The sequence below is a fragment of the Meleagris gallopavo genome, chromosome 12, assembly GCF_905368555.1.
Source record: "Meleagris gallopavo chromosome 12, MGAL_WU_HG_1.1, whole genome shotgun sequence".
Lineage (NCBI taxonomy): Eukaryota > Metazoa > Chordata > Aves > Galliformes > Phasianidae > Meleagris > Meleagris gallopavo.
In genome coordinates, this window is record NC_139415.1 from 5,379,505 (window position 1) to 5,401,484 (window position 21,980).

A 21,980-nucleotide genomic window follows, 5' to 3' on the forward strand; every position below is an offset into this window, starting at 1 on the left:
CCTCAGGATGGTGACAAATACATATGTTAATATGCACAAAGCCAGTCTTACAGGGTACACTGAATAGACATACTTGTTTGCTAGGCTTTCTATCAGGTTAAGGCAGTAAGCTTCCCTGCCATTCAGGTCCCCCTGCTGTTTCCTTGAGGGTTTTTCAGAGTATTCCTCACTGAAAGCTACTACCACTGTAAAAGTGTTGCCCAGAAACAGCACTACTCCTTCAATACTGAAATGGAGCAACTTGCATTACTTACACAAAACTTGCATTCCTCTGCTTTTCCCATTTCTTTCTCAAACACAATGCTACGTTGGTATTTCTGCATCAGCATACAGTGTTTGCTCTCTCGGTATAACTACCACTAGTTGCTTGGTACTTTTCAGCTTAGAAAACTGAGGATCATGCCTGGAAAGCAAGTAGCAATTAATTCCCATAGAATTGTCAAGTGCTTTGAAAGCCATACACACAAAGCACTACCAAGCATGTTGGCCTCAACTCACGAATTATCACTGATAACTTAAAAAAAAACTCATTACAGGCCAGAGTAGCAAGGTTGTTGGCAAGCCAACTACTCAATCAGAACAAAGGAGAAACAGAAAACACATCAAAAGTGACAGCTATGTCAGAGCAGTGCTCACTGTATCAATTTAAATAAAACATAGTAAGGAAATGTGAAGTCATACCTTGGTCCTTGCTCATCACTTATTCTCAAGCTTCAAATGCAAAGTCCAGATTCCTTGTTTGAAGATTGATGCTGTTATCTCCCAGATTCACTGGGGCCTAGAAGATTTTGTTCAGTCCAGAAATTTGTCTGGAACTACAGAATCAGAGCTGTATTTTGTTTGCTTTTTAAGTTTATTTTTTATGGAACACTGCAGCAGAATCTGATGTATTTATGGCCTCTTGGAAAACCCTTATGTTCTGGTTTGCGATACATCTCAACTTGTACTGGGAGGGGAAAAAAAAAGTTGATCCTGCATACTGGGAAGGTTTAAAACTGGGCAGATATTACTGCCACAAGCAACAGCTCCATGCCATCCTCACAGTTATTAAACTGTCTACCCAGAAAGGAAACCTGTTTCTAGACTCCTAAAAGCAAACCAAAAAACACAGGCTTATTTACTAGGAGAGTAACACACAGGGATATAGGATGGAAGACCAGATCAGAGAGGAAGTGAGCTTCCTTATTTTAAGGAGACTAACATGTCGGGGATATATTACTGCAACAGTTTATGTTCAAATAACCTTTTCAGGACCGCCGATAGCCACGAAGGTTATTAAAAAATAAAAAGTGAAAGCTTGTGTATAAAAATTCTGAAAGGTAAGCCTGCTCAGCACTCCTGTATTCTCAGGTATACAGAGTGCTAGAAATAAATCCAATATGTTCCTGGGGGAAATTAAAAAAAAAAAGTAATGCAGACAGTGGTAGCATCAACAGCGCTGCCAGGAATGCCCAGGCAAAAGGGCTGCAGCTCTTCTGGCACAGGCTCTGACTACTCTACCATCAGGTGCAGCAGGTTATCACACAGGCAGTTAATTTTGTAACCTTTGTAACATTCTACATACAAACGTTTGCATCTATGTGCATCTTGCCCTCCCACAGCTAACCACAAGTTTGAAACTGTTGGTACAAACCTAAGCCTTAATCTCCTGGTTGGAAACATGACTTTCCTGATGCACTTCTTCACCAGCATACTAGATTCAGTAATCAAATACATAAATTATTTCATTAACAAGTTAGTTAAACCTGCCTTACCTTTTTACTCTCCAGTGTAATAAACTTGAATATTTGGTCATTAACTCAACAGCGGTAAAATTAAGTATAATTAAAGGAAAACTACTGCAGACAGCTTCAATGTTACATGACACTATCAGTTCTCTATCAAGCTCTGCACTACAAATGCTCCTAGCAGAGAAGTTCCTTGTTCTCTTCTTTCTGTAAAAAAGACCTTTCAGTGCTAGACTTTCACTCTGGCAAGATTACCCCAAAATCCTTTGTTAAGCCCTTTAAATGCACTAGACTTAATTTTAAGTACATGCCACAGGTTTGATTAGATATCACCAATGATAACCCAACAGCAAGATATAAAACAATCCAGGAAACTGAACTGAAATTCCAGAGCCTGCCTCTCACTGAGATCTTCCCCCAAACTCTAATCTGACATTTAAAGGGAAGAGAAGGGTGGAAAGGAGGACATTTCTCAATTTTTAATGAAATTTACAGTATTTTAAACTAACTGATACATTAGCCAACACAGTTTTAGATTGTACTGATGTCTTCACAGATTGTAATTTATATACAGTGTTTTCACAGCTTATCATGCCTGATGCTCTATAACTTTTGTAAAGAAACAGACAAGTGTTGCAGAAAACTGCAACAAGCTACCTTAGCCGAATATTTAAACAAGTTTCTTCTTCAATTACTTATAAAGAAAATTTAATACCCACCCAGCCCCTAGAATAGATACGTTGTCACTAAATAGATTGCAGTTTATTTCCTTAGGAATCTTCCTTTTTCAGTTATCTATTCTTTTTTCAGTTGTCTGGCTGATTTCTATTATAATCAAAAGAAAAGTCCCTCAGAAGTTGGCAATTACTGGCATTAGGAAACAACTAGAACTATAAGCTCTTCTAGAAGAAAGTATTTGCTACAGCACATAACGTATGTGCAACAGAGGTATAAAGTATTCAACCATACTGGAGAAGGTATTTTCAGGATTTATGCAAGTTTAAGTCTACCCAAATAAACTGAGTAAAGCCGAAGCGATGCCCCTGGTTTGCATACCTGGCCAACATCCCTCTCCCCTGTCTTTCTTTATCATGGGATCTTGCTTGCCACCACATCTTTCTGTCAGCTTCAGAGTACAAACAATGCTCAGCAAGTTTCACTCAGCAAGAAAATTTTAAAAACACTGCCACAGGTAAATGAGAGCAATTTCAGAACGCATGTTAAGGAATTAGCTGACAAAGTTGCCCTTACATTAGTTCTTGCTGTGTTTCCTGCTCTCTTCCCCAGGTTAACACAGTCCCATTTTAGTCCCAGAGCAGTGTGAAAAATGTAACAGCTTTTTTGTTGTTCCTCCCTTTTTCAGTTTTCTTTATTGTTCCTTCAGTAAAAGCATATGAAAGTTGTGCTTGTAGATGCTGAGGTTGTCTTGGACCTATTCTCTGGTCTTACACACAAACAGTTGTTACTTAGTCCCTGATGGACAGCTGTCACTACAAAAAAGCCTAAGAAAAATGTGTGTCTGCATATGTATGCACAGTTAGCTTCGTATACTAAGTCTATGTATTCTCCTACACTCACTCAGAGGGTCAGAAATGCACTGTTCTTTTGGATATAATGAAAAATCATTTTATGCATTCACCTGGCCTCATTAATGGATGGAGCCAGCTACAAGAGAAGCCTGTACCTGAAAGAACAACATGAGTCCTCAGTGGGGCTATAATTGTCCTTCTCTAGAGTGACATAGTAACTAACAAAGCATTTTTCAGAAGAGCTTACTATCTTTTGTTGTCCAAACCTGCATAGCTTTGTATTGTCATCTGGTCCAGGTTACGTTACAGCAGAGAATCTTCCAACAGACCCTAAACCTTGCTGATCTGCTCCACCTAAGCCAAGATGGAAGGAAGACAAAAGGTACATTTACAACGATTTGTCTGTATATGTCTGAACAAATTCTCATTACTGCTTTCCTAAAATATACATATATATACACACACACTGTTCTTTTTTAATATCAAGAACCATAGGCCATACAGCAGAACTGTATCCATGAGACTTTATGTTGTCACCACTGAAGCCGTTTGTTTAGAAATGAGCACAACTGGAGTAAAGCTTCTGAACAATTTGCAGGGCTGCAGCTTGTTGGTACATAGTTAAGACATGTAGGAGACAGTTTTTGAAGTTCATGTTAAATAAAGAATAGAGAACTATTGTAAATGTCACATGTGAACTTACCTCCTGCAGAGCCTACTCAATATAAAACATGCAGAGAATGTAATCTCTTGCAAGGACAGATACCTCAAAAACACTGCTATTTTAGAATAGTGTTTCAGAAAAAGGATTGATAACGGTCATGTTTTAACTTTGAAGTATTAGGTTTTAAAGATAAGGAAAATGTGTGTATAGTTTACACTAGCCACTTATACAAATATACTTCCTCATTTTCCAGTGGCAAAGACAATCCAATTGAAAAGAAGCTTAGCAATACAGAAGTGCCATATTTTACAACAGCAAACTTTCTCATTTCAACTACAAATGAACAGCAGAGCAAAAAATATCACCTTTTTTTTTTTTCCTTCATTTTGACAGACAGACATGACTGTGCATTATTGAAAAGAACAGAAAGATATTATCTGGATCACTACTGTAAAAGCAGCTCGGGACAGTTACACCCTGCAATAAGCTAGACTCAGAATGCTGAAGACACACACATCACCTTTACAAGTAGTCCATACACAGCAACTCCAGCATTCCTCATGTCCTCTTGGTTGACTCGCTTTTGTAGTGTTTCATGTACTTCTCACTAAGCTATGAACTAGGAAAGAGCACTGAAATTTTAGCATTCTAACTCTCTCCAATAAACTGTGTATGCTGTTTTGAAAACTTTCTTACTGTGAATTCAAGAGGTGATACCCCAATATATGCTATCACTGACAAACGTCAAATGTTGTACTGACATGACACGGCTCTAGGCAGCCTTGTCCAGGGTTGGTGACCATACCTCTGGCAGAGGGATTGAAACTAGATGATCTTTGAGGTCTTTTTCAATCCAGCCCATTCTATGATTCGTCCTATGGACAGATTCTTTGCTATTCCAGTTGTCTCTCTGCTCCTACAGCAGAGATAAGTGAGTGGTGGCAGCAGTAGTACCAGTAACAGCAGTGAGTGCATCTCCTTGAATAAATCATGTCTGAAAGACAAAACTTCTGGTGGGAGTATGGAAAGAAAATGGCTATTCATGGTTTTTAAGCATTATTTCAAGTCACTCCTGGAACTGACTTTTTCTTACAGAACCAGATTAGCTTACTTCATCACTGAGCACTTCAAACAGGCCTCATAATGGGATTCTATAGTATTAACTCAAAGATTTTACACCTAGACTACGTGCACATGGACGTGCTAGAACACTAGCAGGTATGTGGAAGAACAGGCATAAGAAACAAACTAGCATCAGTACACAGAATCATACATAGGAACAAATCTAACATTCCTTCTTGTGTTGAGTATTTCGAGTGGATCCACGCTAACAAACATTGTCCATATCCACAAAGGAGCTCTCAGGAGCCCTGTTGTCTACCATTACAACTTATGACAGAATCCAGTTATTTACTTATGCAGAAAATCAAAATTGATTTTGTTGCGTTCACATAAATGCATTTCAGAAACAATAAGGTACTAGAATCTCCTTTATTATTTTAAAAACAGTTTTATTCTGTATATTTAGAAATGTGTAATTTTAATAACTGCAGAGAAAAAAAATCAGCCACACCTGAATAGCTAATAACTCATTAACAGAATGCAGTGGTATATTATCTAAACAGTAGTAGTGCCGATGTGCCGTAATAAATCGTCTATTAGTAAAAAAATACATTTCAGGGCACATAGTACAGCATCCTTATGACAAATTACAGTAGGGATACTTTTCAAGATTTTAATCAAAGTAGAGAATTCCGACTTATACTCTTTAAATGCAGCACTTAAAAAGGTAACAACTTTGTGCATTTTTTAAAAAATGTCCTTGTTTGTATATTGTAGAAATGCTGCTTTATTGCTGCAGATGTCAAAGTTCAAGGCTCAAAAGGTATGAGAATACAAAGATATCCTTAAGAAACTTTGTTTGTTTTTATATATATTTATATATATAAAAAGGTAAAGCTTATAAAAGTTAATTTACAAACCAAGAACAAAAGTGGTATGCACGCATTATATACAAGCGTTCTATAACATCTATAAATTTTCAAATGCATAGCAGAAAACATACCATCATTTTCCCCTGGTTCTCTTCTGGCTGATGAACACAAACAGTACTCATTCTCTAAACCAAATTCACAATTTTTTTTTTGTTGTTGTTCCTCTCTCTCCAGTCTCTCATGATATATTATCTAGGTACGCACAAAAGCCATACAAACTTAATACAGAGAACTATGAGAGCTAAGACTATTAAAAACATGAGGGTAAGGCATCCCTGCTGGTTAATAGGTTTGTAATAATGTGGTTAATTTACAAATCCACAGAGGCAACTGAACCATAGTCATCCCACATGCTTTTCCCCCTCCCCCCTGTTCTCATGACAATGTTTCCACACAGAGTAAGTAAGTAGATGTGTTTGTATTAGCCTCTCAGCAGAGGAAAACATCTAAACTGTGCTACCCAAAGTTGATTGCCATTTCATTGGACACATACACTGAAAGTCATTTAAAAACTAGAGACCAAATGTAGTCTTGTGAATTAGAAAATACACAGTATTAAAAATGTAGGCCAAATTCTGTGTTTCGCCAGTGGAGCATAAACCAAATTCAGTTCCTCTGAATATAATCCCATTGGTACTTTCAATTTTTAAACAATGAAATACTAGTAGTGTCCTTTAAAACAACAAAAAATTAACACAAAATAACAACCAATAAACCAAAGCATACAGAACCTGCAAGAACCCTACCTTGTTCCCACAGTACACTCCCTGCTTGTGGCATGTATTGTGACCATGGTTCAAAGAGTGTACTTGCTAAACCATTGTTAGTTAAAGCAAGATGCTTAAACACTAAGATCCATTATCACTTATAGAACAGTTAATACTTGATAGAGTGGTTCAGTTTATATGTAAGGTCCATCTCAGTTTCACATTATTTACTTGAGTCAGCTAACTTAATATTTAGAAGTGGTCAATTAGGACTGAGACACAGTTTGCTCCAACAAGATAGTTTGGATCTCCAGGAAGAGACTTGTTCTGCCAGGTTTTGGGGTCACCTGTGGGAGGAAAACACAATGCTGGTGTTTAGTATCTGCTGTCAAACAGTGTACAACTTGACACAACCAAGCTTTTGGATAGGAACTTTTAGGCTCTGAATCAACATGTCTTTTTTTTTTTTTTTAAACCTGCATCTGGCACATTATTAACAAAATCTTTCAACTCATTTGCCTATAATACAGAATAGATCAATTGTGCTAAGGAGACAGTATGATATTCTGGAACTGTTAAGTACAACTCATGCTACTCTGCAGCACCAATATCGTGCTTTGCATTTCAGAAGCATTAACAGTGAATGAAGCATTCACTGGCTCTTTCCTAAGCTACCAAAGAAATTAGGAGATATTAAAAGCAACTATGGTTAGGATGCATTTGAAGTCTCTGGAATAATTCTGAGCACAAACAAGTCAAAGCAGAAGCAATGTTTTAGCGCTAAGCACCAATACATTGGTAGATTTACTTTTCTATTACGAAAATTACTGTAGACAGAATAGAAATCATTATTTTGCAGCTACAATCAGTATGTTATTTTGAAGGGTAAAATACTGACATTCTGAAAATATTCCAGTTTGCTGGTACATGCTTAATTTATTTTTTATTTTTTTTACAACAGAAGATACCAACTCATGGTCAAAGTTCTGTGTAATATATATATATATTTTTTTACAAGCGAGCGTCATCAGACACCCTCTCAGCAGACAAAGGTTAAATTCCATCTGCATATTCAGTCATCTCCTTTGACTGGAGGATATGTTTTTCCTTTAATCTAGAGCCATTTCTAAAAGTTATTGCTATAAAAAAAAGCAACATCATCCCACTACGGTAGAAGAGAGAAAAAAATACACTGATACTTTCCTGTACCTTCCAGACAAATGACATTAAATGGCTCAAAGCCACCCATTCTAGAGAAACGTGCAACACGTTAAGAGAACCCTGTCACATAGGCTATATACACCACAGACTTCTGCCCTGAATGAGTGATGTCATTCCACATAATTTTCTTTAACTCATGAAAACAAAATGAAGTACACAATGCACTGAGCGATGGCAACATCTGATGTAGGGACAAAGAAGAACGAGTGGCACGTGTATAGTTAGAGAATACAGACAAGTTTACTGCTGCCAGTCAAAATTACTTATTTCAGTTAAGAAGCTTAATGCTGGACGCTGTTTCACTTTATAGATGCAGGAAGTTCCACTTAATCTCAAAACTCACAAGATTGATTATGTTAGTAGAAAGGCAAAGCAGGATTGTAGGAGGACCAGGTCCTACTCGTGCCCACAAGACACAAGAGCTGACTTTTTCCAGCCTTTCCTTTGAAATATACAGTAAGGATTAGATTGCAGCCAGTGCAACTTCTAGCTGTTGAAAATGTTTATCCCGTAATTACATATATCTACTTTGAAGCAATGATCCTTCACTATTTTGCGCTATATTAAAGTGGTTGTGGCCATAAAAACTTTATTTCTTTCTTAATACCAAAATCGTAAAAATGTTTGAAGGTGTTTACCAGTAAAATAATATACGAGGCCTAAGTGTAGCAGAAAGGATGTTAAGTGCAAATGAATGTCATTTTTAGGACAGAACATGGATACATTCAGAAAAGATGAGGCAGAGCAGACGACTGAAGAGAGGAAAACCCCAGAATTCTATTAGCTGTTGTTATAAAGCCATCTGAAAAATCAGAGTCCCATAAGCAACTATTTTAAAAAGAGAGAAAACAATAATTTATTTAAGACACAGTATGGTCTACTTACATATCATAAGACAGAATTGCCTAATTTTAAAGTTTGTCTCAAAAGAGCAATGTTATGATATACATCCCATTTCAGATTAACAGAATGTGGTGTAATATTTACAATACAGAAAGTGTTAGTGTTTAAGATACACGCTCTTGCTCCCACACATGCGCGCACGCACACACACCACTTTGGGAAGGGAGAAAAATGTCCCCGATTCAGTTATTGTTTAGATCTTTTTGAATTCTCTCCCTTCACTTCAAGTAAGTTCATGAACAGGTGCTATTAGTTACAAAAGTATTGTGTCATTTTTGTATGTAGTTTTTACCTTTCAGGACCTTATCGTTTATGCATCTGTGTTTTAACACTGCCATGTACACACATTGTTAAATAGATGCATGCAATCCATGCATATAATAGCTTATAAAAACAACTAAAAATTATTGCCTTTAATACTTCTAAGTTATTGAATCACCATCAAAGAGATTGATGCTTTACATTTTCAAAGCATCAGTGCTTTGGTGTTGACAGTGATAAATACATTAATGACAGAAGATAATGCATACATGGTGGCTTAAATGCTGTATACAGAAGTACATTGTTCAGTCATTGCTTAGATCATACGTACACATGAATGGCTTATATCTTCCACCAAAGTTTTTGAAAGTAGCTGAATAAAACCTTAAGACTTATTCCCCCAAAATGTGCAAATTTTTTGGTTTTTTATTTTTATGTTTCTGTAACCTCACAGCCATTTCATGAAATTGCTTGAAATGCTTGAAGTTTGCCCAGAATTCTAACATAGGCTTCTCGTTGACAATTTCAGCCAATACATTTTCCCCCTGTTCCCAGAAAGTCACAGTGAGGTAAAATGAACAGGTAAATAGAATTGCAACCTAGTTGCAACTTTTACTATCAACCAGAAACTTCTGGGTAAAAGGCGGTAGAGGAAAAATAGGCAGAAGCAAGCAAGAAAAGTCTTGTGGAAAATCCAGCTACATTAAAATGAATTGTAAATGCTTTTACTGAAACACTATAGTTTTCTTAAATGACCCAATTGTTAGCATCAACTTGCACACATGGAAACAGTTAACAAGCGTTAAATCATGATTTAAGAGCATGCAGATTGTTAAGATTTGCCAGAGTCCTATATGGTTAATTAAGCAACAGATAAACACCAGTTATGTTACAAAGGCCAATCAGAGGTACATAATCATTTCCTCTCAATTTTAGTGCGATTATCATTTCAAGTGTATTCAGCTGTAGCAGTCCTCAAGAAAAGACAGAATAGAAAAATACGATTATATTTAAGAGACTAAATATATTACTCTGTTTTTCTGCTGTCAATCATGGCTTTAGCTATGAATTTGCACCATGAATAAATGTAAGAAAGACATTTGTAATGAAAGTGAAATGAGAGAGTTTGACACAAATACAATGATCAAGTTTCTTTATATTACATATCATCTTTAGCCAAATTAACTTAAATTATACGATAGCACCCAAAAGCCCCAAAAGGACAGAGGGAGGACAGCATACCCGACGAGGAGTCAGAGGATTTTAGAGCAAAAGACCAACCATCAGGGGTCATAGACGCACAGTGTGGCAGGCGCAGCTCCACTGGTTTCAGGAATTTTAGTCCGTGAGGCCCACACATTACCAAGGGGCTAAGAAGTGTTTCACCTACAGTTAAGAGGAAAAAAAAAAAAAATGTTCACCATGGTTCTTGAAATAGATTCAGATTATTACAATTACATTGCAAAGATATTCAACTCAGTTCAAAAAAAAAATTCAAAACATTTTGAACTGTCAATAAAGAACAGCACTTTACAAAATTGTTTTTCTGTTTCTTTCAGAGACAAGAAATGACCTCTCCATGGTACAACACAATCTAAATCTACTACACAAAAAACCAGTCTCCATACTAGCAAGCACCCTTCTTTATACTTCTGCTGTGGCTGGTGGTGCTCCACCTCCATGGATTTATGACATGCTGGGCTGAATCAAGCCTCCTGCAGCTCAAAAGCTTATGAGTTCTTATCCTAACAGTTAGAATGCAGAACATACAAGTGCGTAGGTCTATTTTTAGCTTAAAATTCCATTGTAACATAAGATTATTCAGTTATGTTTGACTTGTAATCTGCAGCTACTCTGAATCTTTACAAGTAATGCTTTAATTACAGATTCAAATTTCTGGTTTCTTGACTTGAAATTAGGTATCTGTTAAGTCAGAAATTGCATGAATATTGAAGTAACGGTATGAAAAACTACTAGGAAAAAATCAATAAGACACTACTCAACTTGCATTAATAAGGTATATACTATTAATGCAATATACTACTAATAAGAATATACTATCATAGGCAATCTGAATTTTCAAAGATCCTTGAAAAAGGTATTTAGAACCATACTTTAGCGAACTTGATAACAAGCTTTAAAGCTACATTCAACTCTACAAATACTCAAGTTATGATTTAGAGCCTTTATCTTGGTTGAAAATTCCAATACTGAGCTGAATATTTTTCCTTTTAATTCTTGCTTCTGAGATGTATACTCTGTATCTCCAGACAGAAATAAATAAAATACACTGGAAGCGTATGAATATGCTCTTATAGCTCATTTTGCTGCTGTTAGAAAATAGTAATATTAAGTAACAGCACAATACATACTACCAGCTCTTACCTTTCTCTTTGTCCAAAGGTGGAAGTATACTGTTGTCTCTGCAGACTTTAAAATATATTTCTTGCTCTATTCCCTCTGGAATGGCTCCTTGTGGAATAATAATACTAACTCCGGTCTCTATGGAGCTCAATACACCACCATTGCTGTTGAATACACCTCTTGCTGTGGCTACAACAGTGTGTCCATCTTCCTCCTCCTCATCCTCTAATGCTGTAGGGCTGAATATAAAGCAAAGATTAAGCCCAGCAGTTTTATCACTACCTTCTTCCTGTCATTTTGCTAGTTCACAGCCTAACGCTAGCTAGCAAGCTCTGATTTCAGGACACGTTAATTGTGTCTAACACTCAATTATGGGGGACACCTAAGACACAAGTACTTCAAGTTCTGCCATGAGAAAAGGACATTTGCACCAGAATAAGACAAAAGTCAATGTACATAAACTCTGAACATGTTTAGAAAATTGTCAGGGCAAGATTTTGGACTACTTGAATGTTACGTTTTCATGTGTCCACCTCTGAAATTTTACTGAAGCAGCTAGTTCTTTGTTACACGTTTCAACTAGCAAAAACCAAATGTATTGCACATCCAAAGATTTCTTTTCCTTCCCAAAATTCCATTATGCTTTCAATACCATTAACAAGAAATAGTGCTTATTATTCTACCCCCACTGAACCTTTTATTTCAAGCTTTAATGAGGGAGAAACCTAACAGCTGCAAGATATGCACTGAAAACAAAACCCTTAAAAAAGGCACACATTTCCAGATTGTAAAGATACAAATAAAAAAATACAGAATGTTATCAAATGGTTAGTTTGAGTAGATTTTGATTTCTAAAAGTATTCCACTCAAACATGACAAGAATTTCAAGATCTGTGCAGACTGCGACTGCACAGCATCAAAACATTCCTAAGATTCAGAGCAAATAGGATTTATTCTATTCAATATCTGAGTTACTGAAAAAGCAAACAAGATTAATTATGATTTGTTCATTACTAACTTTAAAATCATAATAAAAAACACTATTCTGAAAATATTAATGAAAATAATTGAGTAAGTCAGCAAAGTTTAAGATTAGAGTGCTATCATTTGCTGGGGACATAATTCTTACAGCTTAAGTACTTTGGGAAAATAAGTGCTTAAAACAACTTGCCTTATTTGGTTTCACAGAAAAGAAAAGCAAACGAAACTGATGGAGTGACTTCTGCTTTTTATGACTGCTTTTGAAATATCTTGTATACAAACATAGTGTTAACTTACTTTCTCTAATCACACAGAGAAAATACAAGTCATTGTGACAGCTTACCTTACAGGAATGGCTTTAGGCACAGCATTTACATTATTTGGTTGATATTTAGGTTTGTCGACCTGTACAGTGAAGGTGTCCATTCCACTGTCAAACTCAGGAGGCTGTGATGAGCTGTGTGCTTTCAAAATTGGTTGAGGAGAATTTGGAGATTTTGATGGCAACTCTGGTTTATGCTGAGCTTCATTTGGCAAGAGATTATGGTTGAATTTAGGACTTTCAAACTTGCGCTCAAAGGGCCTTGCAGCACTAGTGTAAGGTTTTGTTGTGAAACGGTTGTAAGAAGGAGTGACTGTTTTCTGAACCTGTTCAGTTCCATTAACAGGACCTTTGTCAGGGAAGCTTTTCTGGGGATAAAAGGTGGACTGTACAGTGTCCTCTCTAGAGGATCTGAAAATTGCTGGCTTATTCTGAGGTGGAGGAGGGTCAGACACAGAGTTAACTGCAATACAAATAAAAACACCAGAATTGAAGAAAAATTATCAGGAATTTCCAGTCATACATAAGCAGGCACATTTAGTCCATTTTTGTATCATACTATATAAAATACCTATTAATATGTTCAGCTCTCTGATATCATCTGTTCTATTACACTTCATTCTAATTTAAAAAAATCAAAATTATCTATTGTTTCACTAAACAGTGACGTTAGCCACAATAATATAATTGCTCAATAAGAAGGTTAGACTAATTTGTAATACCTGTTTTCAATTTTTCAAAGTACAATATCATTACACACTTGCAAAGAACTGCAAAATTCAGCTGGACTGGGCATTGCTCTGAAGGATGTGAAAAAACTTCTGTTTTTTCAGAAACTTACAACTATTACTCATGCCTAAAGAATTCCCATCTGAAAGCATAAGGAACATCTAAATTCTCAAAGTTTTATTTAATCTTTTCTGAGACCACTCAATTTTGGAATAAAAAAAAAAATTCTAGTGACTAACAATACCTGGAAGTTAAAAGTTTCAGATAAGATCCTGAATTGTTTCTCAAAACTCAACCTCAACTTTAATTACTCAAAAGATTAGTTAAAGAGAAACACAGCTAGCAGCTTACACATGCTGAAGCACTCACAAAAGAACGTGACATATTATACCTGTATCACACGAGCAGGTTAGCATTCTAATTGCTCACCTTCAGAAAGTGCAGGCTTGTGATGTGCTGGGAGAGACAGGACAGGACTATTAATTGACTGAGGCTGTGTGTACTGTACTGAAGGAGCAGGAGGAGGAGTTGTAACTTGAGGGATTGGCTCATAGCGCTTGTCACCAACAGATCTATCCATTGATTCAGCATCAGTTGGCTTCCCCCTGTTGAAATGAATGGAAAAAAGAAAGACTGTTTTGTTTCCTCAGGGCTCTGAGTTTCTGCTGTATTTTTCTCCTACGATCACCCGATTTCCATCTTTTTCCTATAAACATTAAAGCACTTTTTCTTAAATATCTTTCCTCTAGTATAAAAACATTCATTAATAAGCACAAGATATTTCAAGACAACATTGAATCTTAAGAAGATTAGTAACACAAACCAAGGCAAACAAAAGGCAGATGACATTTCAGGTGTATTTGTACAATAACCTACAGATCTTCATTTTTTAATTTCATTTAGGAGTATTTTCAGTAAAGAAAGTACTTTCCAGTTTAGCACATCTTCAAAATAAGAATATAAATCCTCTTCAAGGGGTTGATAGGTTGTTTTTGGTAAAAATAGGTAGCCAAAAGGAAGATGAGTTTTAGTGTAACTTTTCTAAATACACCCAGTATTTGAACAATGCCATCTTAATTAGAAATGCAATCAGCTTAAGCTTCACTAGCTTTATGTGCATACTGTAAACAACTTTAAAAATCTCATTTTTAAAATATTTCTCGGTTGTACTAGAAATATTCCACAAAGAAGCTTCTTTCAAAAAATGATTAATTTTACAAATCCCTGTAATTTTGGACTTCAATAGATAGTAATAACTTTTAGAATTCACATGTTTAAAATTTAAAGTGCACATAATGCCTGTGATGAAATGTAACAGTGAGAGGACACCTGAAAACATCCTCACATCAACAAGTCTTACCACTTGATGTTCCTTTTCAAGTAGTCATAGCTAGTGTAAGAGCCAAGAAATCTAGGTGATGGCAAAGCAAACAGCAATAGAAGAATGAAAGAAAAATAGTCATTCTATCTTAAGCATATTATTTCTACATGCTTTACATTAGTCCTCGTAGTTCTCATATGACAAGGTTGTTGCAGCAAAAACTATTTTTAGCAGTGATGTTGCCAATGCTTTTACCAAATGCATAAGTACAACAATCCCCTACGCAACATGAGATTTTGTCAGTGAATTAGGAAGTCATGTTTCAAATCAACAGATAACGGAAGTAAGAATGAGATTGTGCAAAGCCATTTGTTAAGATCTGTATAAACAAAGAGTTAGTGGGCATATTGAAAACACAAACACCAAATCCAAAATTCTAACAGACTCTCTTGTTTATGGGCCAGTTTCCATTCATCTTTCTTCAGTCTTAACACAGAACATTTCTGGTTTTGTACTCCCAGATCATACGAACATTCCCTCAGCACAACACATATTTCAATGGCTCTACCAGCTTGCCCAATAACAGAGCCCACACTCTGAAATGCTTCTGATTGTGTTCAACCATCAGCAGTATGTTAAAAAAAACTGTTTAAGTATACTAGAGGAGAGACTGGGAGAGTCAAACATCCCAGCAACTTTCCCTCCTTTTTAACATATAACTTAAAAGCAAGTTAAACAATTTCTAGATTAGAACAGCTTTCCATCATGACTTCACTTTCTGTATGCTCAAGATAGCTAATAATTTTCAACAGCCACTGTCTTACAGCTTTGGAGGACAATCTCATGAAACAAAGAAAAGACCCGATCAACTTTTGGCAGTCTGCTTGATGACCATGTGAACACAATGCTCAGTGAGCAACACCTGTATGAATTTGCCAGTGTTAGCCAATATTGCAAAGACGATCATTCAGAGACACTGTATAAGCGTCCGTTGTCACTGAATTTACATAAAGCCATTTATCTGACAGCAGCGGCAACACAAACTCAGTCAGCAGTTACATGTGATGTGAAGCACAACTTTGGAACACACTCCTTGACTACAGGTCAGCCAAAAACGTAACCACATTGTTCAGCATTCCCTTGTAATGAAATCAGTGAGCAACAAAACTCCTGCTTCAACTTGTGGGTGTTATAAATGAAGTTCCTGTAATTAAAGCTCCGCTGCTTCCTATTTCATGTTTGTTACAAAACCATCATTTCTAATTAGATATGAACCAGAAATGAACTATGAGAACAAACCAGTGTGCAACAGCCTATAGATCTCAGCATAGAGGCAAAATCTGGCAAATCGTACCACTGATCTGCAGTGCACCACACTGAGCAACGTAGCAATAAATCTACTACTCAATCACAGGGGCAGTACTCTCAAGCTGCTCCAACCAGAGCCACAGAAATGCATCCACTTATGAATTCTGCTTTCTTGAAGTAGGAGAAACTATCCCTTATCCTACAGTTACTGACAACTGTAACATGCTTACAGTAATTACTTTTACAAAGCAGCTTTATTAATGGCACAATATATATTGTGCATAAAGTGCATAAAATCAGAGGAGTAAACAATTGTACACATGTAACAAAACATTTTCACAATATTTACTTAATAGCAAAGAATTTTACATAACTTCATGTTTAACATATTTGAAACTGAAAAAGTCATGAATACTGCTCATGAGAAAATAAAATCTGTCTTCAATACTCACAATACAGTAGATGGATTGCACATTATTTCTATTACAAAGGAACAAGCAATGGTATAACCAGTTTCTGTACTGCCATCCAAATTTAGTCCTGTGTTTTTGTTTGTTCGTTTTAGGAAGAATTCACTGGCAGAGTTACCACATAAACGGACTAGAGAACAGATGAATAATGTACAACAACAGGGTACAAAGGGAAAATTGGCTAAAGGGAAAAGTCCTGAGGACAAATGCCTTCTCCATTCAGCAGTAGATCTGTGTTACTGACAAGCACTCTGTACTATGCCTCTGTCAAGCTGGGTAGTTTTCTCATTTATTTCCACTTACTACCATTAGTATTTCAATCCTTTGTCTATTTGTACAGTACAGTCCTGGGTACATTTTCTTTCCCATGCCTCCTATTTCTGTTATGGTTTACATTCTTCCTTGAAAGAAAAATTCTACTCATTTTTGTCCCCTGCCACATGAAACAGTATCGCACTTAAAACCAGTATCGATTTATTTCTCTGCGGCATTTAGATGTTACTTTTCTCTAAGTATAAACCTTCAAATCTCTAACTCACAAAAAAACTACAACTGAGCAACCAAAAAATAGAAATATGACAGTCAGGAGTGGCAGGTAGAAGTATGGAACCATTTATCTTAACAATTAGCTGTTCTGCAGCAAATGACTTAACAGTTAATGCTTATTGCTCGTGCTCTCCCATGTTTGACATCTATGCAGGGAGTAGCAAATGTACAAATTCTCTGTTTAAGGAATACTACAATCTTTACAATTATTTGCTGAGAGCTCACAGGATTCCAACCTAAGCATTAGTTGCATTTACTATGGCAACATAGTCAGGTGCTTACAGATCAAAATGGACTATTTATAGCTAACTGTTTTGAGAGGTGAAAACAACTGCTCTCAGTCACCATGAGGCCAACCAAGACTTTTTGGCCTCCCTGTGATGCCCAGAAATCAAGACATTAATGCTCCCATCTTTCTATCAGAAGATGCAGGACCAAAAAAAAAAAAAATAAAAAAAATAAAAAAGGAATCATAACATGCTTGACAGAGAATTTGAAGTGCTTACAGATTAATATATATATTATATATGTATAGAATCAGCATAGAATCATAGAGTCTCTCAGGGTGGAAAAGGCCTTAAAGATCATCGAGTCCAACCATGACCTAACCATACTGCCTTAACTTTAACAACCCTCTGCTAAATCACGTCCCTGAGCACCACATCCAAATGGTTTTTATACACATCCAGGGATGGTGACTCAACCACCTCCCTGGGGAGCCTATTCCAGTGCTTAACAACCTTTCTGTAAAGGAGCTTTTCCTGATATCCAACCTAAACTTACCTTGGCACTTACTTTGAAGCCATTTCCTCTTCCTGTCACCTGTCACCAGTGAGAAGAGACCAACCCTGCTTTCCCTACAATCACCTCTCAGAGCAATAAGGTCTCACCTCAGTCTCCTGTTCCCCAGACTAAACAGCCTCAATTCCTTCAGTCTCTCCTCATAGCGCACATTCTCCAAGCCCTTCAACAAGCCTTGTTGCCCTTCTTTGGACCTGCTCCAGCACCTCAATGTCCTTTCTGCACTGAGGTGCCCAAAACTGAACACAGCACTCGAGGTGAGGCCTCACCAGTGCCGAGTACAGGGGCAGGATGACTTCCCTCGTCCTGCTCACCACACCGTTCCTGATACAAGCCAGGATGCCATTGGCCTTCTTGGCCACCTGGGCACACTGTTGGCTCATACTCAGCCAACTGTCCATCAGTACACCAAGGTCCCTTTTCATCAGGCAGCCACTCCTCCCCAAGCCTGTAGGGTTGTCTGGGGTTGTTGTGACCAAAATGCAGGACCTGACACTTGGCCCTATTGAAACCCATACAGTTTGCTTTGGCCCATCGATCTAGCCTATCCAGGTCCCTCTGTGGTGTCCCTCCCCCTTCAGGCAGATCAACACTCCCCTCCCAACTTGGTGTTGTCTGCAAACTTATAAAAAAGTGAAATAAGAGAGATCGTTACCATGTGAAAACTTCTTGATTACAATAAAACTAGCAATTCCTTTAAAATCTACCAAGATTTTTGGGAAGATTCCCAAGTTTTCAGTTCCCAAAGAAAAACATACTAGGTGATGGGCCATCTTACAGAAATGGGTACGGGATTCAGGAGCCCCAAATCCAATCCTTTAAGACAAGCGCTAGAACACAGTGTATCAAGTACACAACACAGCTTGAATACACAGTCACAGTATAAAATACAGAGTATTAATTAGCAAGCTAATTTATTATTTTACTACAAAAACCTCATTTACACTAAGATTGCCAGTCTTTCTGCTAGATCTGAATATTAATAATACAGATTTCAAGTAGGAGCACAACCAAAGCCTTCAAGTCACCTGACTTGCAGCCTTCATTAATCAAGCCAAGATAACTTCCCACATGGATAGCTACAAAAACATTATTATAGTTTGAATTTAAATAAATTTTGAAGATTTAAATAACTGTAGAAAGTATAAAGCCTGTTTAAATACTCTCCAAGACAACCAGTCCTCTACCTGAGCTAAATCTGTACTATGAACTTTCACACAATACTGTATCAAAATGTTCCAAGTCAAGGAAGTAGAACAATAAAGGAAGCAGATGTTTCCATCAACAGATTAAATTCTGGCATCAACAAAATTCCCCAAAAGGCTCACTTTCCTAATGTCAAACACAGCTAACGTGTACAAGCGGATCTGAAGAATAAAAGCTTGTAATAAACTAAAACCTCTGCTTTGAACAATATTTAAGAACTATGGAAATACTTTAAGTTATATTAAAAAGTGGTAAGCAAGAGAAAGGTCCTGAAACGTACAAAAACTAATCATGTCATTTACAAAAAACACGCAGACCGACACCATATCTATACAGAGAAATGAACTTTATCAACATAAAAGATCAGTTAGGTACCATGAATTCTTGAAACTCTATTTGTAGAGAAAGAATTTGATTTTTAGCCCTATACACCTCTCCCATTCCTTTTTTCAAATTAAAAAAAAAAAAGAAAAGAAAAGAAAACCCCAAAACTTACTTAGAATAATTGGAGAAATTCAGCTGATTTTGTGAATGTATTGGTTTAGTGGAGTCAGAATGATGGCTGGCAGGAACCTGTGCAGAAGGTTTATTCTCAAAATTCCTGCGATCAAAGTATGAGAGCTGTTTTCGGTAATACTCTTCATCTTCTTCAGGATCATAATGATTTGAACGCACAATATCTTCAGGTGGCTTCACTTGAGGTCTCTGTGGTTCTGGGGCCCTAACCAAGAATAATAATACACAGTTGCCTTGCACAGTTTTAACAAGGATAATTACAAGAATTAAATTCTGCTTCTTCCTAACCTAACTAGTAATAAACCAACTGAAATATATAACTGCATATATATAACTTATAACTGCATGCAATACCTATAATCTATGCAGTTTTGAAATGCAACAGCTCTGACGTAGCATGAAGAAAGTTTTTATTTCATCTCCCCTTTTCACTTACGCTTCACTTTTAAATTGTCCCAAATATACCCAGCATCTCCATCTTACCTTTCTCCTTATTAAAAATTACTTCCTTAAAAATGCCCCAAAAATCATTTTGCATCCCTGTTTCCTTCTCACTAATCATGTCTGTGTCAACTGGCTTTACTTCTCAACTTACTACTGACATAAATTACACTGACAACCCCCTCTCCACTCTGCAGCTTCCAGTTTGAATCACTACAATGTACTTACTGTCTGAACATTGAAATCTAAGTTTAATTATCAGTTGTGCATCTACCTGTAAGTTGTTTTGTCATGTTCATATTGGCTTTGAGAAGTTGTTTTTGGGCCACTCATGGCTGGGAGCGTAGGCTTCGGTGCTAGTTCTGGAGGCTGTAAAGAGAAGCACAGCACATTTTTTAACATCTGGAAAAAGGCAGCATGTTAGAGTAAGAAAACTAACACAGCCCTCCCTTTCTTATTCCTTCAGAATAAAACAGCATGAAAAACCAGTAAAAATGAAAGAGGCAGTCTTCAAATCTGCAATATCCTTTTTAGTTTTCAACTTCAACTTTTAAAACAAACTGCAGTTAGGTTGCTAGGAGTCTATTCCACTAACAGAGTTCTCTCTCCAAGACAGTGTTTTATTACCAGCAATTCAATCTCATCAGTGAGACAAGAATTTGAAAAAAAAAATTAAAACATGCAAAACTTAAACCACTTACTTTAACAGCTGACGTGTCACTGGGATCCTTCATTTTTTCCAGAGATGGTGATCTTCTTCGTTCAAATATCTTAACTCTACTTCGCACAGACTGCGGTTTCATGGCTGGATCCTCCTCTTCCTCTGCTAGAGATGGTGGTGTAGGCAGTGGTTTACTGTTGGAAGGCAAAACTTCTGGTTTTGTTTGTGAAGAAGCAGGAGGAGGAAGAGAAACACTTGAAGTGCTATGAGAAGGCTCAAATTGTCCAGCTTTTGCATTGTAAGCTTGAGGAGGACCTTGCTCATAGCCCCTCATATGTGGATCAAAGTACTGCTTGGGTTCAGGAGATCGAGATATGGCTGACTGGTATGGCTGAGCTTCTTGTTTATATCTACCATGTGCATGTGTGTCATAGCCAACAGGGTGTTGATCTTCATACCGCACTTGTGGTAAGCTGAAGTTTTTGGGTGCATGCTCATAGCGAGGCCTGCCATCATAGCTCATCGGAGGATGTTCCTCAAATCGGGGTTGTGCTGGGTAATAGCTGCGTTCTGTGCTCTCTTCTGTATTTTGTCTGGAGTCAAGATCTCTAGGAGGCTGGCTTTCATAAGCTGTTCTTGGTTGACTGTAGGGCTGTTTTTCATCATAATATGACCAGTGCTCCTCATAGGGAGGCACGCGATCTTCATAATGTAGTCGAGGGTCATACCCACGAGAAAATTGATCTACATAGTTTGTAGAATCATACCTATATGTTGACTGTTCATATTCCCTACTTGGTTGTTTTTCTGCATATTGAGACTGAGATTCATAGATCAGATTTGGGTCTCTTTCCTGTCTCTGTGCTGGGTGATTAACAGCTGGCTGTTTTAAGACATAGCTTTGTCTGGATGCTTCCTCATTAATATATGGATCCTTTCTGTATACCTGTTAAATAGAGAGGTGTTCCAATTTACTTAAAATGAAGAGTAACCAGAGCAAACTTTTATTCAAAATTAGCTCAAGTTTTCATATTGGCTTTAATTTTGATTAGAAGCATAGTAATTTAATGCAGTTGTCCGCAATCACAGGAAGCTGAACTTGCTGATTCAATGATTCATTGCAGTTACACACTTGAGCAAAGACATACACACAGATTAAAACTGCAAGCCAAAGATAACAATTTGTCATTTGACTTCTGTTGGTGGTGGAGTCTTGCTTCCCCTCTGCTTTTTTGTCAGGAAAAGGGTGAGACAGGTTTGTTTGGGAAATAAAGAGATCTGTAGTAAATTTACTTAAAACATTCAGGG

The 21,980-nt window shown here is 37.0% G+C and overlaps 1 protein-coding gene across 8 annotated transcripts in view; it reads right to left on the reverse strand.

The window, feature by feature from the left end:
- Positions 1–5,410: 5,410 nt before the first annotated feature.
- TJP1 (tight junction protein 1) overlaps positions 5,411–21,980 on the reverse strand; it is a 156,975-nt gene continuing 140,405 nt past the window's right edge. For 5 of the 8 annotated variants that reach the window (XM_085234408.1, XM_085234405.1, XM_085234411.1 and 2 more), the window contains 8 exons: positions 20,713–21,618; positions 20,286–20,380; positions 19,551–19,775; positions 13,832–14,007; positions 12,695–13,136; positions 11,392–11,609; positions 10,249–10,392; positions 5,411–6,968 (listed from right to left, as the gene is read on the reverse strand). In XM_085234408.1, the coding sequence (XP_085090534.1) occupies positions 6,874–6,968; positions 10,249–10,392; positions 11,392–11,609; positions 12,695–13,136; positions 13,832–14,007; positions 19,551–19,775; positions 20,286–20,380; positions 20,713–21,618 (2,301 nt within the window). In that variant the 3' untranslated portion in view covers positions 5,411–6,873. The remainder of the gene's footprint in view (positions 6,969–10,248; positions 10,393–11,391; positions 11,610–12,694; positions 13,137–13,831; positions 14,008–19,550; positions 19,776–20,285; positions 20,381–20,712; positions 21,619–21,980) is intronic. The other 3 variants (XM_085234412.1, XM_085234407.1, XM_085234406.1) reach the window with 2 other exon arrangements.